Below are 22,177 nucleotides of genomic sequence, written 5' to 3'. Positions count from 1 at the left end.
TAGCACTTCTGCGTCAACCTCCTCCAATTCTGCACTGTCCCTCTGCATCAATCTTCTCCAATTGTTGAGTTTTCCCTCCTTGGCTCGGCGCTAGCTCTATTACCCTTCATTGTCTTCTCCGAAGTATATTCACTGGAACTAAAAATCACTTGCTTCCAGTATTGCCTCTAATCCTCACTGCCTGATCATTGGTTTGTATTCCTTAGCAAACCCTGCCCTAGGAAAATCGAACTGACTGATCAACTCCTTGTGTTTCTAAATGAACACAAGCCTCCTCCTTGTACTTTTCTTGTTGAGACTTCAATGGCCGAGATTAAGTCTCTAATCAACCGCTAAGATTAAAACATGACTTGATCCGCCTTGTAGATCATTCTCACCGATATTTTGATTAATACCCATTAATATTTTAATTTTCCTAAGTTTAAACTTGGGAACCCCATAAAAAATATTAATTATTTTAATAAAATACAATCCGGGTGGAATTTACCAAACAGTTTCTAGGTTCTTTAGAACTCATGTGCCTTAGCCAAAAACTAACACTCCCTCTTAGCGAGGAAAGTGCTCTATCAACAATGTCCAACTGCATGTGTGCTCTGTCTCTGAAGCACCTCCTTTCCGCATTGTTGCTGCCACCAACACTGTGATGTTGTTGCTATTGTACTAGTACCCATGACACTTCCACGTCACTGCTGCATTTGTACTACAACACCCTCTCAAATGCTGCATCACGCTATTGAAAGGGATTTTCCAACATACCCATCCATTCCCGAAATTGAACAAACTTTTTTCTTCCTAGAGCCTTCGTGAGTACATCTGCCACCTGATTTCCTGTGGGAGTATACTCCAATTGTACCGCCCCACACTGAACACAGTCCCTAATAAAGTGACAGCGAATATCAATGTGTTTGGAGCGATCATGAAACACTGGATTTTCAGAGAGCTTGATACAACTCTGATTATCACAGAAGATCTTTGTCGCTTCCATCCTTTTCCTAAATAGAATTACAAGCAGTTTCTTGAGCCATATAGCTTCACATGTTGCTTTGCTAGTTGCCATATACTCAGCTTCAGCAGAGCTTAGTGCTACAGATTTCTGCTTCTTATTGCACCATGAGGTCATCCCAGATCTAATACTGAAGCAATACCCAGTGGTACTTTTCCTGCCTACTGAACTTCCTGCCCAATCTACATCAGTGAATCCACTCAATTCGATATCATCGCCCTTGGTGTATCTTAATCCAAAATTGATTGTTCCCTACACATATCTAAGAATGTGCTTTGTTACTGCCCAATGCGCCCCTTTTGGTTCCACCATGAACTGACTAAGGGTGTTGACAGCATAACATATGTCTGGCCTAATGTTGACCAGATACATAAGCGACCCAATGAGTTGTTTGTATGAGGTGGGATCCACTTCCTTATCTCCAGAAGCATCTATTTTCTTCCAATTGGTAATCATAGGCATAGCCATAGGTCGCCAATCCTGCATTCTGAATCTTTTAATAATTTCTAATGCATATCTACCTTGGCCAAGGAAGATCTCACCATCCTACTACCAAACTTCCAATCCCAAAAAATAATGCATTAGCCCCAAATTCTTCATGTCAAATTATGTTTCCAGGCTCTTCTTGCAATCTTCTATGAGTCTGGATGATCCTGTCAAAAATAGATCATCCACATACAATACTAGAATTAGCGGCTCACCTTCTACCAACAGATAATAAAGATTGGGATCGACATCGCTCTTGATGAATCCCAATTGTTGTAAGTAGCTATCAATTCGACCATACCAAGCTCTGGGTGCTTGTTTCAGCCCATATAAGGCTTTCTTCAACCTACGCACATGAGTTCTCTTTTCATGTGTTTCGAAACCTTCTCGCTGTTCGATATATGCCTCTTCTTCTATCACCCCATTCAAGAACGTTGTCTTGCATCCATTTGGTGAATCTCCCATCCCATCTATGCTGCAAGAGATGTAATGGATCTGATAGAGGTATACCGAGCTACCAGGCAAAGGTTTCCTCAAAGTCTATTCCTTCCTTTTAAGCATATCCTTTTGCGACGAACCTAGCCTTGTACTTGTCTATGCTGCCATCTGCAGCATACTTGATCTTATAGATCCATCTCGAACCCACAACTGATATGTTCTCTTGTCTTGATACAATTTCCCAAACATCATTTGTCATGATGGAACTATACTCTTCTACCATGGCATCCACCCATACCTAGTGTTGTACAGCTTCTCGAAAACTATAAAGTTCTTCGACCTGAGCTACCAATGCTTGGTACCTGTCAGGTTGTCTACGCTGCCTTTTCTCGGCTCTAGGAGCTCCAATGAATATGGCAATAAGCCACACTTCCGAATATCCTGAGATGACTAACTTCTGGCTTCTTTTCCGTGAAAACACCCTTTGGCATCTTCTTTCCTAAAGCCCTGTGAGGAGTCTTGTTCTGAATGTATACAATCGTGCTGCATGCTTCTGCCCATAAAAACTTAGGTAGATTCTGATCATATAACATCACCTTTGCTGCTCCAACAATAGTTCTATTCTTCCCTTCTGCGACTCCATTCTGCTCTGGATTATAAGGTGTTGTCCATTCTCTTCAGATCCCTTCTCTTGCGCAGAAATCTGTGAAGTCCTTATCCGTGTATTCTCCGCCATTGTTTGAACACAATATCTTGGTCTTCCTTCCTGTCAGGTTTTCTACTAGAGCCTTATACTCCTTAATGTTGATTTGGGGCAGCATCGGATGTGCTCTATCCATGAAAATTGGTGGAGAGGCTAAAGCACTTGAGATCTCCAAGACCCAAAAATGGTTTGGGCAGATTTTTCTCGATTTAGGAGATATTAAAATAATCAATATTTTTAATGGAGTTCGTAAGTCTAAACTTAGGAAAAATAAAATATTAATGGGTATTAATATAAAATTGGGTTAGAAGGTTCCAAATGACATGGATCAAGCCAAATCTAATCATAGCCATTGATTAGAGATGTAATCTCGGTCGTTGAAGGACCAACAGGAAAAGTTTAAGAGGAGGCTTGAGAGTCAGTTGGAGAACACACCAGAGTGATCAGTCATTCGATTTACTAGAGCGGGGTTGCTAAGTAAAGTCGAATTAGTGATCAGCAGCGAGGGGCAGTGAGTACTGGACAGAGAGGCAGAGATAGTGCCGAGAGACCAGCGCAGAGGCAGAGAGGCAGATGCAGAAGCCAGAGCAGGCCACACAGAGCCTAGTAGAGACAGTGCAGAGGCCAGAGGGCCTGCATCATCCACGCAGAAGGCAGCAGGAGTGACACAAAGGGTCCCAGAGGCTGCACAGTGCCTCAGAGGGCTAACGCAGTGCTTCAGTGTTACTGGAGAGGGTTTTGTGGGGCAGGTTTTCTGAATACCTACTTCCGAATAAAGAGGTATTACTGCCGGTTATTTTTTTTCTATGTCGGGTGAGCCAGTTTGGCACTTAGTTGTACTCAAGGATAAACAGCATAATAAAATAAACCCTCATAATTGTTGCACCGGTTTTCCCGCATTGGGTTTTTCTGGGGACGAGTTGTCCAAAAATAACGATGTCACTTGTGTGTTTGCTATTTCTTTCAGCTGTTGATCTATAGATGGTTGAGACTGTATTGTGTTTACTTTGATGTTTACATGTTTAAATAACTTGTTTGTAATTAACAAGTAGGAGAAATAAACCAGAAGAATACAGATAAAATGTCTAACAGTTAAACTTAGAAATTTCAACATGGTATCAGAGCGTGGTTGCAGATCACAGGAGAGTTGAAGGCATCAACTGAAGCAAAGCATTTGCAACAGAAACAGCTGTCCCGAGTGACAAAAGTTGTTCCTTGCAGGAAGCAACAAAAGAAGGGTTGACGCAGAGGGACTGCGTCATCAGTCCGGGCGAGGGAGAGGCCAGTGCAGAGGTTGAGGAGGGTGGAAAAAGACTCACGCAAAGCCACGCAGAGACCAGGTGGATTGACACAATTGGTTGAGGGAGCATTTTTGCTAGTACCGGGATTGCGCAGAGCCTATAGGCTCAGTTCTTTAGTTGTTGAGGCATAGGAAGTTGTGGGCAGTTTGCGGGAGTGACGCTGGTGGGGTACTGTGGGCAGAACAGTACCTAACAGGGCAAAACCAAGGTAGGAGTCGCTACCGAGGCGAATTTCTAGCCAAGGAATCCAGAGCAGTGTTGCAGGTGCACAGAAGATCGAAGAGGTGCGACTTGACGATTGGCAGGAGCATTTCCAAAAGGGAAATCGTGACTCAGAGGGAGTTTAGCAAAGAACTTCCAAGCGGGAAGTAGAGAGACTCAGCAGGAGTAGAAGAGAGAACCTTCGGAGGGAAGTAGAGAAACTCGGAGGAGTCGACAAGAAGAGCAGAGAGATGACCATGAATGGACTAAGGGATCAGGACAAGCTGGATGGGGCATCCAACTTTGTGGTCTGGAAGGCCAAGATCCTATCCATTCTAGATAGACATTGCATCAAGGCCTTTGCCTTGAGAACATTGGTGATCCCACTTGACCCGGCTAATAATGAAAAGTACGAGGAGGCAATGGCCAAGGTAAAATGCATCATCCTTGATGGGGTCCAGGATCATGTGGTCCAACATATTGTCGAGAAGGAGATGGCAAAGGAAATGTGAGACGCCTTGAAGAAATTGTACCAGCATACTTCCGTGCAGAGGAAGATGTTACTTGAGAATCAGTTGCGGTCATACCAGATGTAGAAGAGGGAGCAGATAAATCACTTCCTCGGTAGATTGAAAGAGTTCCGAGACCAACTGACTTCTATAGGGGCCACGCCAGATCAGGAGTTTATGGTGAGGACCGCTCTAAATGCAGTCTCCAAGGAGTGGGAGACATTTGTCCAGAGCATTCTGTGCAGGACAGATCTTCCAGATTGGGAAGAATTGTGGGCGGCTCTTCATCAAGAAGAGATCAAACGGTTGAGCAAGACAGGAAGTAACAACAAAAGGAGTCTGGATCATGAAGGAAGAGGAAGAAGATGCAGCTTTGGCATCTGCAGGAAAGCAGGAGAAGAGGAAGAAAAAGGACCTCCCCAAGGTCAAGTGCTTCAACTATGGGGTACTAGGTCATTATGCGAACCAGTGTTCGAGGAAGAAGAACAATTGAGAGGTGTCTGACTCTAAGGCAGCAGCAACGAAGGCAGAAAAGGAGGTAGAGGAGGATGACGATTGTGCCACGAGTGCTCATGTACCTCTGGAGAAGAGGTGGGGAGACATCGAGCTCTAGTCAGGAGGACTACAGGCGATGAGGGGCAGGATCCTTGAGGCACCCAACCTCTTGGATTATACCTTTGCTACAGGAGCCTCGAAGAGAGAGTAGCAAGACTGGCGGATTCGGTAGAGACGGATGCGGATGAAGCAGCAGAGAGTGCTATAGTGGAGGAGTCCCCAGGCAGCGCGAGCCTAGCAAGTTGCAATAGTGCGAGAGGCACGGAGAGGATGGCACAGAGAGGTTTGCAGCAGTGCGAGATGCAGGGAGTTGTTACAGCAGCGCCAAGGTAGTAGAGGCAGCACTTGTTAGCAACAGAGACAGCGTCAGCATCAATGTTTTTAAAACCGGAACCGGTGACCGGACTGGTCCACCTAATGAACCGGTTTGCCGACCGGAACCGGTCTAACCGGGAATGGTTTGGTCTAAACGAACCGGTTTTAAAAAATACATTAAATAATTAATTTTTAATCAAACAAAACTATTTTTAAGATGTAAAACCATGATTCCAAGCTAATAGAGACAAAATATGCAAAGTTTGCTCATTTATATACCATGTAAAGGTGAATATCTCAAAATGGCACCAAGTACAATACATATCATCAACAAAATAGCAAAATACATAAGAAATGAGGCTCTAAATGGCCTATAAAGTCCAAAAACAATGTTGCAAGCTATGAGGCCATTGGCCTACTACAAGTCTACAGTGTACACATGATCAATCATCAAGTTCATCACCACTACTAGACACGGGATCATCATCAGGAGCTACATAGACATCATCTGGTTCAGAGTCTGAGGATGCCTCAGCCTGATCTGCAACCTCAGTATCAATGCCACCAATGACAATAGAAGTGGACCTAATGGAAGCACGAGTTTGTCGACCTGCATGACTAGTGCCTTCCATTGGTTCTTTGCCTTTCCTTTATGCTGCTACTGATCCTAGTTCTGATGCCACCACATACTCTGCATCATCCCCCGCTAAAGCCATGTCGATATCAAAATCAGCTTCAAACACAGGTTCTTCAGTCTCCTCCACCCATTCTGATGTTGGATCAATATCGTCCAACACAATGGGATCTAGATCAGGAGTTTTGCTCGTCATTTGGAGCTCCGATTGCATTTATTGTTTACCCCCAAACCATGAAATCCTGAAAACCATTAAGTCTGCTGAATTTTGAGTGAAATCTAAAATTCTAGTTTCTCCATATGAAATCCAATGAGGTCGAAACCACTCTCAAACATCCTGAGTCATTTCATGGTAATGTTAAAAATTTAAGTAAAAGGATGAAAATGAAAATTAAGGAAATGTCACTTTTACTTTAAGAATTTAACATTACCATTAATTGCCAACATTGTTGGGGTTGAAACACCCTTAGTTTCTCCCCAAAACCCCTGAAACACAATGAAAAATATGCTTTTTTTAACTTTATGGTGGGCGTGCCTAAAATCGGCCGGTTTAGGACAGAACCGGCCGGTTCCGTCCTAAACCAGCCGGTTTTCACCGGTTAGGGCAAAAAAATGGCGAAATGGCCTTTCCAACCGGGTTTTTTGGCCGGTTTAGACCGGCGGCCTTGCTAACCGGTCGGTTAGACCGGTAACTGGTTTTTAATAACGGTTTTGAAAACACTGGTCAGCATTGAGAGTGTTTCTAGCCTGATAGGGATTTCAGTAGTTGGGTGGATCAGTTACTTACTTCTCAGTAACTGAGTTGCAGTGCAGTAGCAGTTAGCAGTAACACGATGCAACATGATTAGAGGGGGTTGCAGTGCAGATGCAGTGTTGGGAGAAAGGAGCAGCAGCAGCACGGATGCAAAGGGAGTTGTTGTATGGATGCAACAGTGGCAGTGGCAAGGCCATGGGCAGCAATACAGGATGCAACAGTGTAGAGGATGTTGGCCGGGGAGGCCTAGCATCAGCACAGGTACTGGTGCCGTATAATCAGAGTGATGTTCAGTGTGGAGTATTACTAGAACACAGTCCTCGCTAAGAGGGAGTGTTGATTTGGAGTAGCATTGGATGTTCTCTAGCCATGAAAATTGGGGGAGAGGCTAAAGCACATGAGATCTCCAACACCTAGAAATGGTTTGGGCAGATTCTTCCTAGTTTAGGAGATATTAAAATAATTAATATTTTTGATGGAGTTCCTAACTCTAAACTTAGGAAAAATAAAATATTAATGGGTATTAATATAAAACTGGGTTAGAAGGTTCCAAATCACATGGATCAAGCCAAATCTAATCTTTGTCGTTGATTAGAGATGTAATCTCAGTCGTTGAAGGACCAACAAGAAAAGTATAAGAGGAAGCTTGGGGGTCAATTGGAGAACACACCAGAGTGATCAGTCATTCGATTTACTAGAGCGGGGTTGCTAAGTAAAGTCGAATCAGTGATCAGCAGCGAGGGGCAATGAGTACTGGACAGAGAGGCAAAGGTAGTGCCGCGAGACCAGCGCAGAGGCAAAGAGGCAGACATAGAAGCCAGAGCAAGCCACGCAGAGCCCAGTAGAGACAGTCAGAGACCAGAGGGCCTGCGTCATCCACGAAGAGGGCAGCAGGAGTGATGCAGAGGATCCCAGATGCTACGGAGTGCCTCAGAGGGCCGACGCGGAGGGTTTTGAGGCTGACACAAAGGCTAAGAGGGCTGACACAGTGCTTCAATGTTGTTGGAGAGGGTTTCATGGGGCAGGTTTTTTGAATACCTGCTTCCGAATAGAGAGGTATTACTGTCGGTTATTTTTTTCTCTGTCGGGTGAGCCAGTTTGGCACCCAATTGTACTCAAGGATAGACTGCATAATAAAATAAACCCTCAGAATTGTTGCACCGATTTTTCCACATTGGGTTTTCCAGCGACGAGTTGTCCAAAAATAGCGGTGTCACTTGTGTGTTTGCTATTTCTTTCAGCTATTGATCTATAGATGGTTGAGACTTTATTGTGTTTATTTCGATGTTTATATGTTTAAATAACTTGTTTGTAATTAACAAGTAGGAGAAATAACTGTTATGAATATAATTCATAACAATTAAATAAATAAAATAAAAATAAATATTAAATAATTAAATATTCGTTAGGTTAAATAAGTCATTAATTAAGTGAACAGGCATGTCTAAAAGACATGCCCTTTCACGAAAGGTCACCTGCTGAGGTATAAAAGCAGGGCCTCATTGTACATTCAAGGCATCTTATACATTTTTATATATATTAATAAATTATTATTTTAAATACCTCTGTGTATTTTTATAATCAAATCTTCATACTTCAGCATAGTTTTTATGATACAGTGGTATCGGAGCTATGGCACACGATATAATCATGTGAGCCTTTGAACGTAGTTCGCCGCACAATGTGCCATTACGTTCACATCTTGATTACGTTGAACAGTTTAGTATTCAAGAAGCATTACAACATTTAGAAAAATCATTTGCAGAAGTTAGTCGAAAGGAAAATGATCTAGATGAAGATAATGATTCTGATGTAGCTGATATAGATCAAGAAGATAATGTTGAAGATCCAGATGAAGATGAATCAATCTCTATGTCTCTGGCCGAGCTCAGTAGCCAACAAAAAAGTGGTTATTTAGAGCAGCTTATAGAGGACGCAAATCAAAAGTGCGATGGAGCTCGATCCGTCACAGAAATTGAAGTAGTTATGGCTGGAGACGATTCATACATTTCCCGTGTGGAGCCTCGACGAAATCATTCAAGAGATCACGAGTCCACGACAATGAAGCGCAAACACAGAGATCATGAGTCCATGACAATGAAGCGCAAACGCAGAAATAGTTTGAAATTACTTCCAGCATGGAATATTGCTGCAGATTGGCCACCTGCAATGGATATAGACGAGCTTGTTTCTCCGGATAAAGTGAAAAGCGAAAACTACGAAGGAAAAGCAGTGTTCCTATCATTCAACACACTTCATCGTCATACTGTCTTTGAGAGGCTAGCTAAGCGTAAACTTGCGTACGAGTACATGCCAAATGGATCACTCAGAGATAGTCTCTCGGGCAAAACCGGAAGTCATCTTGATTGGAGCAAGAGGATGAATATCGCATTAGGGGAAGCGAGGGGATTGGCATATCTTCACGAGCATGCAGATCCCCCCATAATACACAGAGACGTGAAGTCGTCCAACATCTTGCTCGACGACAATATGGTTGCCAAGGTAGCCGACTTCGGACTTTCCAAACTTTTCGCTGACACCGGGAATAAAAATTATGTATCGACTCAAGTCAAAGGAACCATTGGCTACCTAGATCCGGAGTATTATATGTTGCAGCAACTGACTCACAAAAGCGACGTATACAGTTTTGGTGTTGTATTACTGGAAATTCTAATGTCTCAGCATCCCCTAATTGAAGGTGGAAAATATCTGGTCCGAGAGGTGAAGACAGCTATGGCATCCCTAAAGCTCATTGACCTCTTCATTAAAGCCCGATCGCTCTGCAAACAACAAGATATCACCATAATCACAATGAAGAAATCGAAGGTCGAATGCAATTTGCCTGACGAGTTGAGGTGCAGACGGACTGATAACAAGAGCTGGCGTTGTTCGAAACACCGAACAGAGAATAGTAGTTACTGCAAACATCATCATGACAACTTGCGAGAAAATTACATGAAAAGGAAAAAGAGAAAAAACGAGCCTCAGGAGGAAATTGTGATTGGTATCAGTAAACAATGTCTGAGCAATAAATACAAGATAAAGGAGTCTGAAATAGCTAAAGTTGCTACTTTACCTGAAGATATATTAGGTTTGGAGAACCTGAAAGATGTTCTAACAAATGAGGCATGGAGAGAGCTTCTTACTCCCTCAGAGAGATGTAATCTTCGCTCCTTGCTTCCAGAGGGACAGAAGAATAATACTGTGGTGGAAATTCTACTGAGTGGGGAGAATTTTAATTTCGGGAATCCAGCATTGCAAGGGGGCAAACGTTGTCCACCATCGTGGAGGACACACTCAGCATCTTTCGTTGCGTACAGACGCGTCCACTGTTGTAGAGAACACGCTCCGCAACAACCGGGCAGCAAATGAAGAGTGGCTGACCAATGTGACGGCTGTCGACCACCATGGAGAACAATTCTGTTGTTGCCGTCGTCCAGTGCTGCTGCCGTCCTGTTCTATTGTTGCCGCCGTCCAGTGTTGTTGTCGTCCTGTTCTGTTGTTGCCACCGTCCACCTGTCGTCCTGCGCTTAACTCTGTCCACCTATGCTCGGCTCCAGTCACATCAGGCACCAAAGATGGCTGGTCAACATGGCTATCAAAACCGTCCAACCACCTCTCCAACTCGGCGTGACGGTTAGACGTAGCCATTTGAACGGGCACTAGAAAGTTTAAATTAATTATATTTATACAATATATGAATTAATGAATTATATATATATATATATATATAAGTATATATATTTATAATTTAATTCATTAATACATTTTAATTATTATTAAAAAAACAAAAAACAAAAAAAAAAACAAAAACAACTGAAGTTATAAAAATAAAAAAATATATATAGGGTTATTAAGCGAAGTATAGACGTTGAGCCACCAGAGACCTTCCACCTCACATATGCCAAGACGACAACCACCGCAAAGACAGTTGCCAGCAATAAGCTTTGAGGACAAAGCTTCCGAATGAAGAGGCTATGTTATGAATATAATTCATAACAATTAAATAAATAAAATAAAAATAAATATTAAATATTAAATAATCAAATATTCGTTAGGTTAAATAAGTCATTAATTAACTGAACAAGAATGTCTAAAAGACATGCCCTTTCACGAAAGGTCACCTGCTCGAGGCTTCTCTCAAAAGGAAGGAGAGGACTATGACGAGATATTTGCACTGGTTACCCAATATACCACTATCCGATCTATTATTGCTCTTATTGCCTCTCAAAGATGGAGCCTACACCAAATGGATGTTAAAACTGCTTTCTTGCATGGCTTGCTTAAGGAGGAAGTCTATGTAGAACAACTTGAGGGGTTCGAAGTACAAGATCGAAGGAAACATGTATGCATGTTGAATAAAGCCCTTTATGGATTAAAGCAAGCCCCTAGGGCTTAGTATGAGAGGATTGATAGCTATCTTATGAAGTTGGGATTTACAAAGAGCGAAGCTAATCCTAACCTATATTTCAAGGTTGAAAAGGACATGCCTCTCATTCTGGTCCTTTATGTAGATGATCTCTTTCTGGAAGGTGCAGTCTCTCTCATGTATCAATTCAAGAGGGAATTGGTTTTCGAGTTCGAGATGAAGGACCTAGGTCTGATGCATTACATCCTAGGCCTAGAGGTCTGGCAAAAGCCAAGTGAGATTTTCCTTTCTCAAGGAAAATATATTGTGAAGTTGCTCGAGACATGTGGGATGGTGGGTTGCAAGTCTGTGTCTACTTCAATGGAACTCAACTTCAAGAAGTTATGTAGAAGTGTTGTTGGGCCCAAATTGGCAAATCCTTCCGAGTATCGACAACTTGTGGGGGCCCTGATGTTCTTGGTAAACTCTCGTCCGAACATATGCTTCGTTGTGAATACACTAAGTCAATTTATGGTCGAGCCTCATCACATACATTGGATTGTTGTTAAGAATCTCTTGAGATATCTCCGTGGCACAATCAACTATGGTTTGAAATACGCTGTCGCGAATTTGAAGTTACATGGATCTACTGATGTTGACTAGGCTAGCAATGTCGTGGATCGTAAAATCAAGTCTGGAAGTTGCTTCTCATTGGGGTCTGCTTTAATATCTTGGATGAGCAGGAAGCAGAAATCGGTTTCTTTGAGCACCGCCGAGGCCAAATACATTGCTACTAGTATGACCTCTTGTGAAGCTATTTGGTTGGGGAAGCTCTTTAGTGAGCTATTTGAGCATGTGTTGGATACCACCGTGATCTACTGTGACAACCAAAGTGGGATTCGCCTTTCAGAGAATCTCGTGTTCCACGACCGCTCCAAGCACATTGATATCAGGGACCACTTTATCCGAGATATGGTACAACAAGGAGTGATAAGGTTCCAACACATCAAGGCTGATGAGCAGGTCGCAAACATCCTCGTGAAGCCCTTATGGAAAGTCAAATTCTTAGCCTTCCGAGAGAGACTTGGAGTCGTGGAAAGACCCTCCCATGAGGGTCTCGCTTGAATTGGACACTGAGCTTTGGGAGCTCCTAGGGGCTTGGGGTACTTCTTGGAGCTATGAGCAACCATAGGGTGAGTGGTTCACCTTCCCCTATTGGTGCGCTATGTACAGGGTGAGTGGTTCACCTTCCCCTGTGATACCCCATGATGGTTGACATGTGTGTAGGGTGAGTGGTTCACCTTCCCCTACGTATGATGACACATGTGTAGGGTGAGTGGTTCACCTTCCCCTACGATTGACATATGCATAAGATGAGTGGTTCACCTTCTCCTATGGCATATAAGCAGGATGAGTGGTTCACCTTCTCTTGTTGATTCCCCAGCATACATCCTACCGATGTAATTCGGGACTCATGGGAAGTACCTCTCATCTGGCCAATGAGTTGGGAAATGTGGATAGGGACCATAGCACTACCGATGGACGCATCGTGTACTACCGTACTCCCTATGTCTAGGATGCATGGTGTTCAACAACTTGATCTAGGATCAATTGAGGTTCTACCTCTGGACTGACTTTTGTCAGTGGAGAGTGGTAAGGTCTTGTGACTCACTCTCGATCAATTCTTCTTCATTATTACATCATGGTTCAGCAGAGTAGAGATGAGATGACAGAGATGGTACATGACAACAAGATGGCATGATGATCGATGATGGATTGGCAGGTGGAATTCTCCCTAGTTGAGAGGGAGTGTTAAAATTGGCAAGTAGGGCCAAATTCCACCTTGGGACAGCTCATTTGATAGAGATGGTGATTGCATTAAATTCCTCTTAAAGAGAGGACCAAAATTGATATAAAGATCATCTCATTTGGACAAGCAGAAGGGTGATTTTGAATTTATGCCCACATATGTGCAAATTGTTCAGGTCAGCCATATCAACATGTAGGCTCAAGACGCCCAATGGACATGTCTCTTCACCCACAACGAATTGTATAAATACAAGTGACCTCTCACCTCATTTGGCATCTTCATCACTCACATTCTCTCTCCTGTTCTCATTGGTTAGTACTACATTGGGCATTCCTATCTCTCGCACGTAAGGATCAAGAAGGACGAATTACAGAAGCTGAATTACAGGGCCGAAATTACAGAATTGACTGCAGTTTGACCAGCACCTTCTAGGTATCATTTGACTTTGATCTTTTGGGGATATTTCTGTCTCAGCAGGCTGCAGCTTTTGGCACAGAAACCGAGGTTTTCTGAGTACTTTGGCCGCAAACCAAATTGCAGGTTGACTGCCGAAAATTACAGCAGTTTTCTCTCTCCTTTGACTAAGTTTGACTGGACTGTTTTAGGCTGACTTTGACCTTCTGACCAGGCCAAGTTTGACAGGGGAAGAACGAGCTGTTTTGAATACATTCTATTGCTACTTTGACCAGCATTGACTTTCTGTTTAGGGCTGTTGCCTGGTGCAGAAAATCACAGATTTTGACAGGGCTGTTTTGCCTTGAATTTGGCAGGTCAATTTTGACTATTGTACTCTCTCTCTGCTGAACATTTTGAAGTAATAATAAGAAGAATTGATCAAAGGGTTTTCCCCGCATTGGGGTTTTTCCCTGGCATCTGCCAAATCTGGTGTCATCGTCTTGCCTTGTCTTCTGCATTTTGTTTTATGTTCTATCTACTTTTACTGTCAATGTGATTAATGGTTAACGTGATTGCTACTGGAAATCTAAATTGGAAATTGGGCCGCTAAAGGAACATTGAAGTAATTGTGCTAAGCATAGAACATACTATTGTTAACTAAAATTAACAGAGTTTCATTATATGGTTTTTCTATTGTAGATGCATAAGAGAGTAAAACTCCTATTTAATATTTATACCCATAGAGAGGCAAAAGCCCTAATAAGGCCCTTCTAAAGACTTAACTCACTAAATAAGTCATTTGGCCCTTACTATACTGAAACACCATTCTTCAAATTACAAAAGCATAGGCTTAAAAACATAATCATTCATGTACATAAGCCTAATACCTAACATGGATGTTGTGGTTAGGTACACAACATAAAATAACAGTTACCACCAACCAATTTTGCAGGTTAACTATGATTATACATTAATTATAAATGTTGACATGAAAGGACCATTATGCCAGAAAACGTGAATACATTTGGGAACCCGAAAAATTGTTGGTGTCACCAGTCCCAAATAATAAGAAATAACCTAATTAGATCAATATTGGAAAAGTGATGTGTGGTGTATGAGACATGCCCCCATTCTCAGACAAAAAAAAAAGACACAGGACCATCCACCAAATTTTGAAATTAGACAATATAAACAAATTTCCTTGTTATAAAACATACTGACCTTGAATGCTAACTTGTTAAGCAATCTTTGTCACTACTTTTACTGAAAATCATAGAGACTGGCATACCTATAATTGACCCACAATGCATGTCTGCATAAGGCTCATCCCCAGTGAGGAGTTCCCACATGACTATTCCGAATGAATAAACATCAATCTATTGCAGAAAAAGAAATCAAAGATTAGTGGAGAAAGGAGAAAGCAAATATAAAATAAGTTGAAAATGTCATAAGAAGGATTTCAATAATATCTTACTTTATCAGTTACCATGCCGCTTTTCCCACTAAGAAGCTCTGGTGCCATCCATGGCAATGTTCCTCGTACACCCCCAGAGACCAAAGTTTGGTGTTTTACCTTTGACAAGCCCATATCACCAATCTGAAAACAAATTATACACGAGGATACACAATAACATATATCAATTATTATAATCAACAAAAGTAAATAAACATCTAAATGTTTTTTCAAATCTGATATAGCAAATCAGACTCAAAACACCTTTGACAAGCCCATATCACCAATCTGAAAACAAATTATACACAAGGATACACAATAACATATATCAATTATTATAATCAACAAAATTAAATAAACATCCAAATGTTTTTTCAAATCTGATATAGCAAATCAGACTCAAAACATCTATGGATGGATTTGCAAAATCTGCATCCAATACACAAGCAATAAAAGAAATTTACAAAATGCAGGGAAGGTTGGAAGTTTACTCAAGTTTATATGCATTAAATATACCCTATGAATAAGAGCTTTAGCCATGCCAAATTAAACCTCTTTTGGAACAAAACCAACATTTGCATGATTTTTTGGCAATTAAACTTTTCTCAAAATAACACATACCTTACAAACTGGTCGATGTGGATCTCTCATATTAACAAGAAGATTTTCACACTTCAAATCAAAGTGGACTACACCCTTTTCATGCAAATATTCCATGCCAAATGCAGCATCCATAGCTAAAATCAATCTTTTGCGCCGGTCAATGGTTCTGCAGGATGTACATCAGGATCACTTAGCAGACACAAGTAACGTTACACAACTTCTCAGAGATCACACATGCCAATCACTGTCAAATTAAATGCTTTCTTCAATTGTCAGGCTCTCTCCAAATGCTTACCTATCCTTCTTGCGTAATACTTGCTTGAGAGATCCATTCACCATAAATTCAGTCACAGTTGCAAGGGTATCATTAGGTCCATCTTGAACAACACCATAGAATGACACAACATTTGGGTGGTGCAGTTGGCTCAGAATAGACGCCTCTTTCCAGAAGTCTGCTATCTAAAAGAAGAAAAAAGAGCAAATTACAGCATATTGACTTTTAGAATAGGGATCAAGAATCTACCAGTACAATGAAGGTGCCATTTCATCTTAGAAAAATAGCAAAACACATACAAAAGATCTCTGTTTATGTACCTCTTGCATTAGCATGTAGATTGGCATAATTGTGTTTTTGATCAAATTTATGTAGTGTGTTTGGAAAATGAATTGTATTTGCAGATAAACCATATACAGATAGCTTAATAAAGCAGATTTGACTGTAATTCCTTTAAGTTGGACGAGGCAGACCACAGTTGACAACATTTTATGAAGTGGGCTTCAAGGTTGAATAACCCACACTTGAGGTAAAGTTAGACATCATACTAACAAACCAACATAAATAAGGAATGCAAAATAGGTTTGTTAATTCCAAAGAAGAGCTTCCAATTACCTCTAGTTGGTAAAACTTTAGATATTGTCCACTTTTATCTTCTTCTTTTTTATTACAGTGGAATCGGCAACAGGGGCAGCCTCGCGACTCGCGTTACACGGGGTCGATTCTGACCGCTACCTCTATAACCACTGGGAGCTGCGCCTGCCCCTCTATACAGCTCCAGGGTAAGTCTGGGGGATTTGAACTCGTGACCTTCAGTATGGAGCCCGCCTTTCTAACGAACTTCACCGCATTGTGATTAACAATTCGCCTACCCCCGTGGGGCTGATTGTCCACTTTTATCTTAAGTGTCCATCCTCAACCCTAATTTTTATCAAAGGTACAAGGTACTAATACTAACACTTCTGTTAGCTCAAATGACCATTTATTGACAATTGTGTATGTTATACCTCATATTGTATAAGGTTCCACATTGTGATTTTCATGACATTGATGGAGATTTGTTGTTTTTCTATCAAAGGTACAAGGTACTAATACTAACACCTCTGTTAGCTCAAATGACCATTTATTGACAATGGTGTATGTTATACCTCATATTGTATAAGGTTCCACATTGTGAATTTCATGACATTGATGGAGATTTTCTTTTGGCTCCTTAGAGCTTTCGGACCAACTTGGGGGTATTCATCTTCATGGAGATCTTTGATTTGGGGGAATTTCACTTCCCGTTGCTTGGATGATTGTGCTTGCTGCTTGGTCATGTTCTCACATATGCTTGCCTTGTTGATCACCCTTGGTTACACTTTTGATGGATGTGGAGCATACTATCTCATTATGGTGGTTTGGTATATATGCTTATCTTGGATATGGATGATGGTTCTAGCTCCCCAAGGGGTTGGATGATGATGTTAGGAGGTAGATGTTTCATGATATTATTGATGTTTCGTAGTGACTTGGGTATGTTGATGTATGATGTTGGTGTCACTAGGATAGGGTGTTTTACATGGTCCTCATGTGTTGGATGTGTGATGGGGGGAAGAATTGATGATTTGATGTGGCTAGCACTTCGTTATGTCCCCTTCTCTTATGATGTTGCATGGGATGATTCACGTTGCCTTTGTGGGATTTTCCAAGTTATATAACTTATTGATGTAACATTTGCTAGACATCACCTAGGGTGGGATGTGCTTCATGATATCAATACCCTCATTGATATGTTATTTCTTGAGATTACTACTGATGATTTAATTGTAATCTAACCTTTTCCTAAGGTTGGATGATGATTTTTAATGTAATAATCCCTTGGTGGCAGTGCCCCTTAGGTTGGGCTTTATATTTTGTTGTTATCATAATAGGGTTTGAAAAAAGCCTTTTATTTACATGGTACAACACTTTATTAGAGTGCACCCTTCATTGGCAGACGTGTTCATGGTGATTTATTCAATTGGTGACTATTTGGAAGGGGACTATGGCTTCATTTCAACATTAAACTTTGTTGAGGTTGATTTAATTGTTCAATGGTTAAATTAATCTAATTTATCCAAACTAAGGTTAATCTACTTCATTGACTTCCTTTTCACACATGTTCAAACTTGAAAGAGTTAGTTGGAGTTGGTTGAGGCTTACTAGTGGTCCTCTTGAGCACAATTTTCAAGGCACACATTATTATATTGTTTCTTGAGCACACTCTCTTGGGCTAGTTGGACATCTTTATGACTTGATTGTGGAGGAATATTTCATTATTGATGTCTAACCAATCTTAGCACATTCTTCTAGGTTGCATTTCTTTGCAGAGTACTTTATTGTTGGTGGATGGTTGAGGTAGTTACATGGCACACATTTCTAGGGCATGCATGTCCAAGGTTGTCACGCCCCTAGAGCATTCCCACAAGTTGAGGCACATTGTGACCTTTGAGGTGCAACACCAACATGTTTCCTCAACAATGGCGCAACCAACTTGCAACTACTATACCTAGACTATGCCTCTACAATTATACTTTTGTTTGTGTGTTTAGTTACCAATCTGTAGCAAAAATAACAAGTAACCAAATCATAAGTATAATATCAAACGACCATCAATATGAACCATGCACATGTACATATAACAATGCTACAAAAGAATGTCACATACACCATGCACAAGTACACTAGAATGTATGTGGGGTGCGACCCTCGAGCCACCAAAGATATCAATATATATATATATGAATGTTGCAATCATCTTTACATCAATGGCTGAAGCCTCATCATAGCCTTGGTTATGGCTTCCCAAGACAAACCCCCACATAAAATGTGAAAACTCCCCAAGAACACAACCCTGTACAAAGCGTACCCTTAGGGCGGGATTTAGGTTCGCAACCCAGCGCAATAATACAACAACAAAAAACATAAAAAATAGCCTTGAGATGGCTTGAGTATCTCACCCCAAACCTACTTCCCCAGCCAGCCCTCCAAATAGGTACAAAATGACCCTACATAGGTGAGTCGGGTTCCTGCCACCTGCATTGTCCACCCGATAGGGTCACAAAGCCACCAGATGGTTGCTTCTCAGCCTTTCTCAGACCCGCAACTCCTATCCTCAAACCTACAGCCCTGTTACACTTCATATTCATCTATCCCATGTTGTAGTACCCAAAATTTGTGTTGAAAACTACCCTTTTCCCCTCGGCCTAGCCTTCCTCTTCCTCATAGGTAGAAAGGCTCCTCCATCCTCATGCACGTTGGTTTCCCCTTCTTTCATCTTGTAATACTTGTTGTCGATCAAACCCGAGCACCCCTTGCTTCTTGTCTTTTCTCCCATCCATTTTGTGCATTTATATGGGGTTATGTGGGCAGTAGGATAAGCGAAGGGTTGTGACCCTTCATATTCCACCCTAGCCAAGTCGTGCACACACCCTGTGGGGTGGCGATCAAAAGTAAGTTTGCCACGTGTCTACTCATGCCATGTAGAGCCATCCCATGTCTTTGAACTTGGCCCTAGGTGTTGTTTTTCCACGATCCTGGTATCTAGGATAGAATCTTAAATCACTGACACTACCAAACCAAGAATCACAACAAAGCTACTTTGCACAGCAGAATATAAACAACAGTAAATCTACTAGTGCACAAAATATAGACAACTTTTTACAATTTTCAACCCAACTTCGTTATATTAATCAAACTAAATAATACAACAATCTAGATCTCCCGTACCAAGGATAATAGCCCTCAAATATACACAAGTGCAGGAATACGAAACTGGGGCTTGGTGTCAATCCATCGACAACAAATCTACCCTCAACAATATACTCTGACCATATGGCTATCGCATGCTCTCTCAGCTCCTCTCGGTCGTACCTGTACTTGCCTGGTCCTTCGGCTCCCGATCTACAGCACTGCCTCTATCAACGACCCAAGTCCATCTAGTCACTAAACCTCGGTAGTCCAATTTGCTCACTAGTTGTGCCTTATTCCATCAAGGGCAAAACACATTGAGACTCTTGTCGAGTTGTTCACAGCTCCACTTGTGAAAAACTCTCAACTGCCCACTGCTACTCCTCAACTACTCAGGGACTTCAGCCCACTATAGCATTCTTGCGCTGCTCCAATGAAGACTAACATAGGGCACGGAGGGTTGCCAACTATCACTGCAAGATGTCCATCTCCCAATATGAACACAGGCTAGGAGGACTGCCCTTACTCTGTTGTAGATGTCCTTCTCCACACAAAAGTCTAGGGATGCACAAACTGCTCTTGGCTGATCAAACCCTTGAGCTCCTGTTCTACCACTCTAGAAACCACCTAAGTCCATGAAGATGGTGCACATCGGGCTCCAACTTAGGCACCATCACACTGCCCTCCAACAGACCATAAATGCCCAATCCACTATCCACACTTGGTCCACCCACACACTACCCTCCACCAAACCACGAGTGACTAATCCTTGCTATAGCATCTGCTCCTGGTTAGGGCATCCAACCACCTAGGAAACCCTTCCTCTTGGCTACTAACAGACTTCCAAACTGTCCTCTCCTAGGAAACTATCCACTAGCATCAATTCAACCTTAACACATCAATACAATACACACCTAGCCCCGTGCAGCTTCTACATCACCCTGGTGCAGTCTACTACATGCTCAGCCCTCACTCACGTTGCCTGCCCTTATGCTTCCTACACTCACATTTCTGCACTCACGCATTCCTACACCTGCGTTCCTGCGCTCTCGCATTCCTACACTCATGCATTCTTTCACTCACATTCCTGCACTTATGTCCCTGCACTCGCACGTACATGCACTCACACATTCCTACACTCGCGTGTTCCTGCACGCACTCGCACTGTCTTTCTTGATGTGTAGACTATGAAAGATGCTTCTTGGATATGTTAAATGACTCTCCTCCACCTTATATTTATACACAATACAAGGGCTCCATCAAATCACATGTGTGGGCTTGACAACTTGTCACAAGGTCTCTAAACGCCTAGCCGACCTTGACCAAACCCACACATTAACTTCAAAAATTCATATCTCAAGTTCTAGACCTCGGATTTGAGTGATTTTTGATGCTCCTGGTTGCTCTCGGGATCCTCTATCACCTCAAATCATCACATGTCCAAAACTCCTCATGGATTCACACCCATATGCTCGGGTGCAAAGCCCACAAGCTTGGGTTTCACGCCCACAAGCCACACTTGTGTGCCAACTCCTCCACAACCCTCAAGCCTAGGGTTTGGAGTACCTCCCAAGCTACAAATCCCAACACTAGGTCCTCCAACACGCTCGCCCACGTCCACCCTAATGCAGTCCTAGTCCACCCTATGTCTAAACGTGCCACATTTTTTCAAGAGGATGAATGTGCCAAGTGATGTAATCTCATCCATAGCTTGGGGATAATGGGGCATGTTACCCACCAAAATGGGTAACCCCATAGGAGAAAACGTTTTCTCTTATCTCAGATAGCAGGCCAGGCAACAACCTTACACATTCGCTTTTTGATGATGATATACCAATTTTCTCTAACATCGGTCATGCACCTCTCACCATCCAACATTCCTCTTCGATGAAGGTGGGATACCATTAAAAGAGTACTTTGACTATTTTGCAATTGGGTGCTTTTAAGTTTTACTTAATGTTTTGGGCTATTTTGCAATTGAGTGCTTTTACTTAATGGTTTGGGCATTTTAGTATGGATAAAAAGGGTGATGTGGATGATTGATTGATCTTGACTGCAAACTAGTTCTCTCACCTCCCCAAGGAGGTTAACCTTTAGCCCTAGTCTAGTGGAAACTCCCTTAAGACCTTAGGGTCATAAGAAGGGCACTCCTTGGAAGTAGTGTGTCCATTCTCCTTTTCCATACTTAACATATTCCATGTCACATCATCTACCTTAATATCATCTCCATCCTTCGGGTTATCTGTGATTGGTTCATTGGGATTTAACACTCACATATCCACATCCTCGAGTCAAGCCAAGAATATTGCCCTGGAGGTTGGTGCAACTAAAGAAATGAAAAAGCATAAGCTGATCACAATGAAAGAAAAGAAAAAAAAGTAAAAATGCAAAAGATGGTCGAGACATAAGTTAGTGTGTGGGAAAAAGCCTAGCATGAGCTCTACCCCCCTCATTAGCCATCACCTGGTTCTTGAGCACTTGATGCTCCATCTCATCAAAAGGAACCCTTGCATGTCCTAACCCTGATGACCGAAAAACTGTCTCATCTTAAGGGGTGAAACAAATGCTTCATCATAAAGACAAGCTTTGATTCTTGAGTTATGCACCAATTAAAAAACATTATCAAAAGTAAGTAAAAGGCGCACCAGAGAGGTGTAAAAAGCAAGTCAAGAGCGTAACTCAT

The 22,177-nt window shown here is 41.9% G+C and overlaps 1 protein-coding gene across 1 annotated transcript in view; it reads right to left on the bottom strand.

Moving 5' to 3' along the window:
• The window catches only part of LOC149146030 (uncharacterized), a 144,839-nt gene that overhangs the window by 53,910 nt on the left and 68,752 nt on the right, over positions 1 to 22,177 (bottom strand). Inside the window, exons 5-8 of the mRNA XM_089452634.1 lie at positions 15,805 to 15,968; positions 15,528 to 15,675; positions 14,928 to 15,050; positions 14,742 to 14,829 (exon numbers count right to left, since the gene is read on the bottom strand). Coding sequence (XP_089308760.1) covers positions 14,742 to 14,829; positions 14,928 to 15,050; positions 15,528 to 15,675; positions 15,805 to 15,968 — 523 coding nt within the window. The remainder of the gene's footprint in view (positions 1 to 14,741; positions 14,830 to 14,927; positions 15,051 to 15,527; positions 15,676 to 15,804; positions 15,969 to 22,177) is intronic.

Source organism: Pinus tabuliformis, chromosome X, assembly GCF_031772625.1.
Source record: "Pinus tabuliformis cultivar Carrire ecotype Pingquan chromosome X, CPIR1, whole genome shotgun sequence".
In the NCBI taxonomy this organism is placed as follows: domain Eukaryota; kingdom Viridiplantae; phylum Streptophyta; class Pinopsida; order Pinales; family Pinaceae; genus Pinus; species Pinus tabuliformis.
The sequence above is the reverse complement of the archived record's forward strand: the minus strand, read 5'-3'. Positions and strand labels throughout refer to the sequence as shown.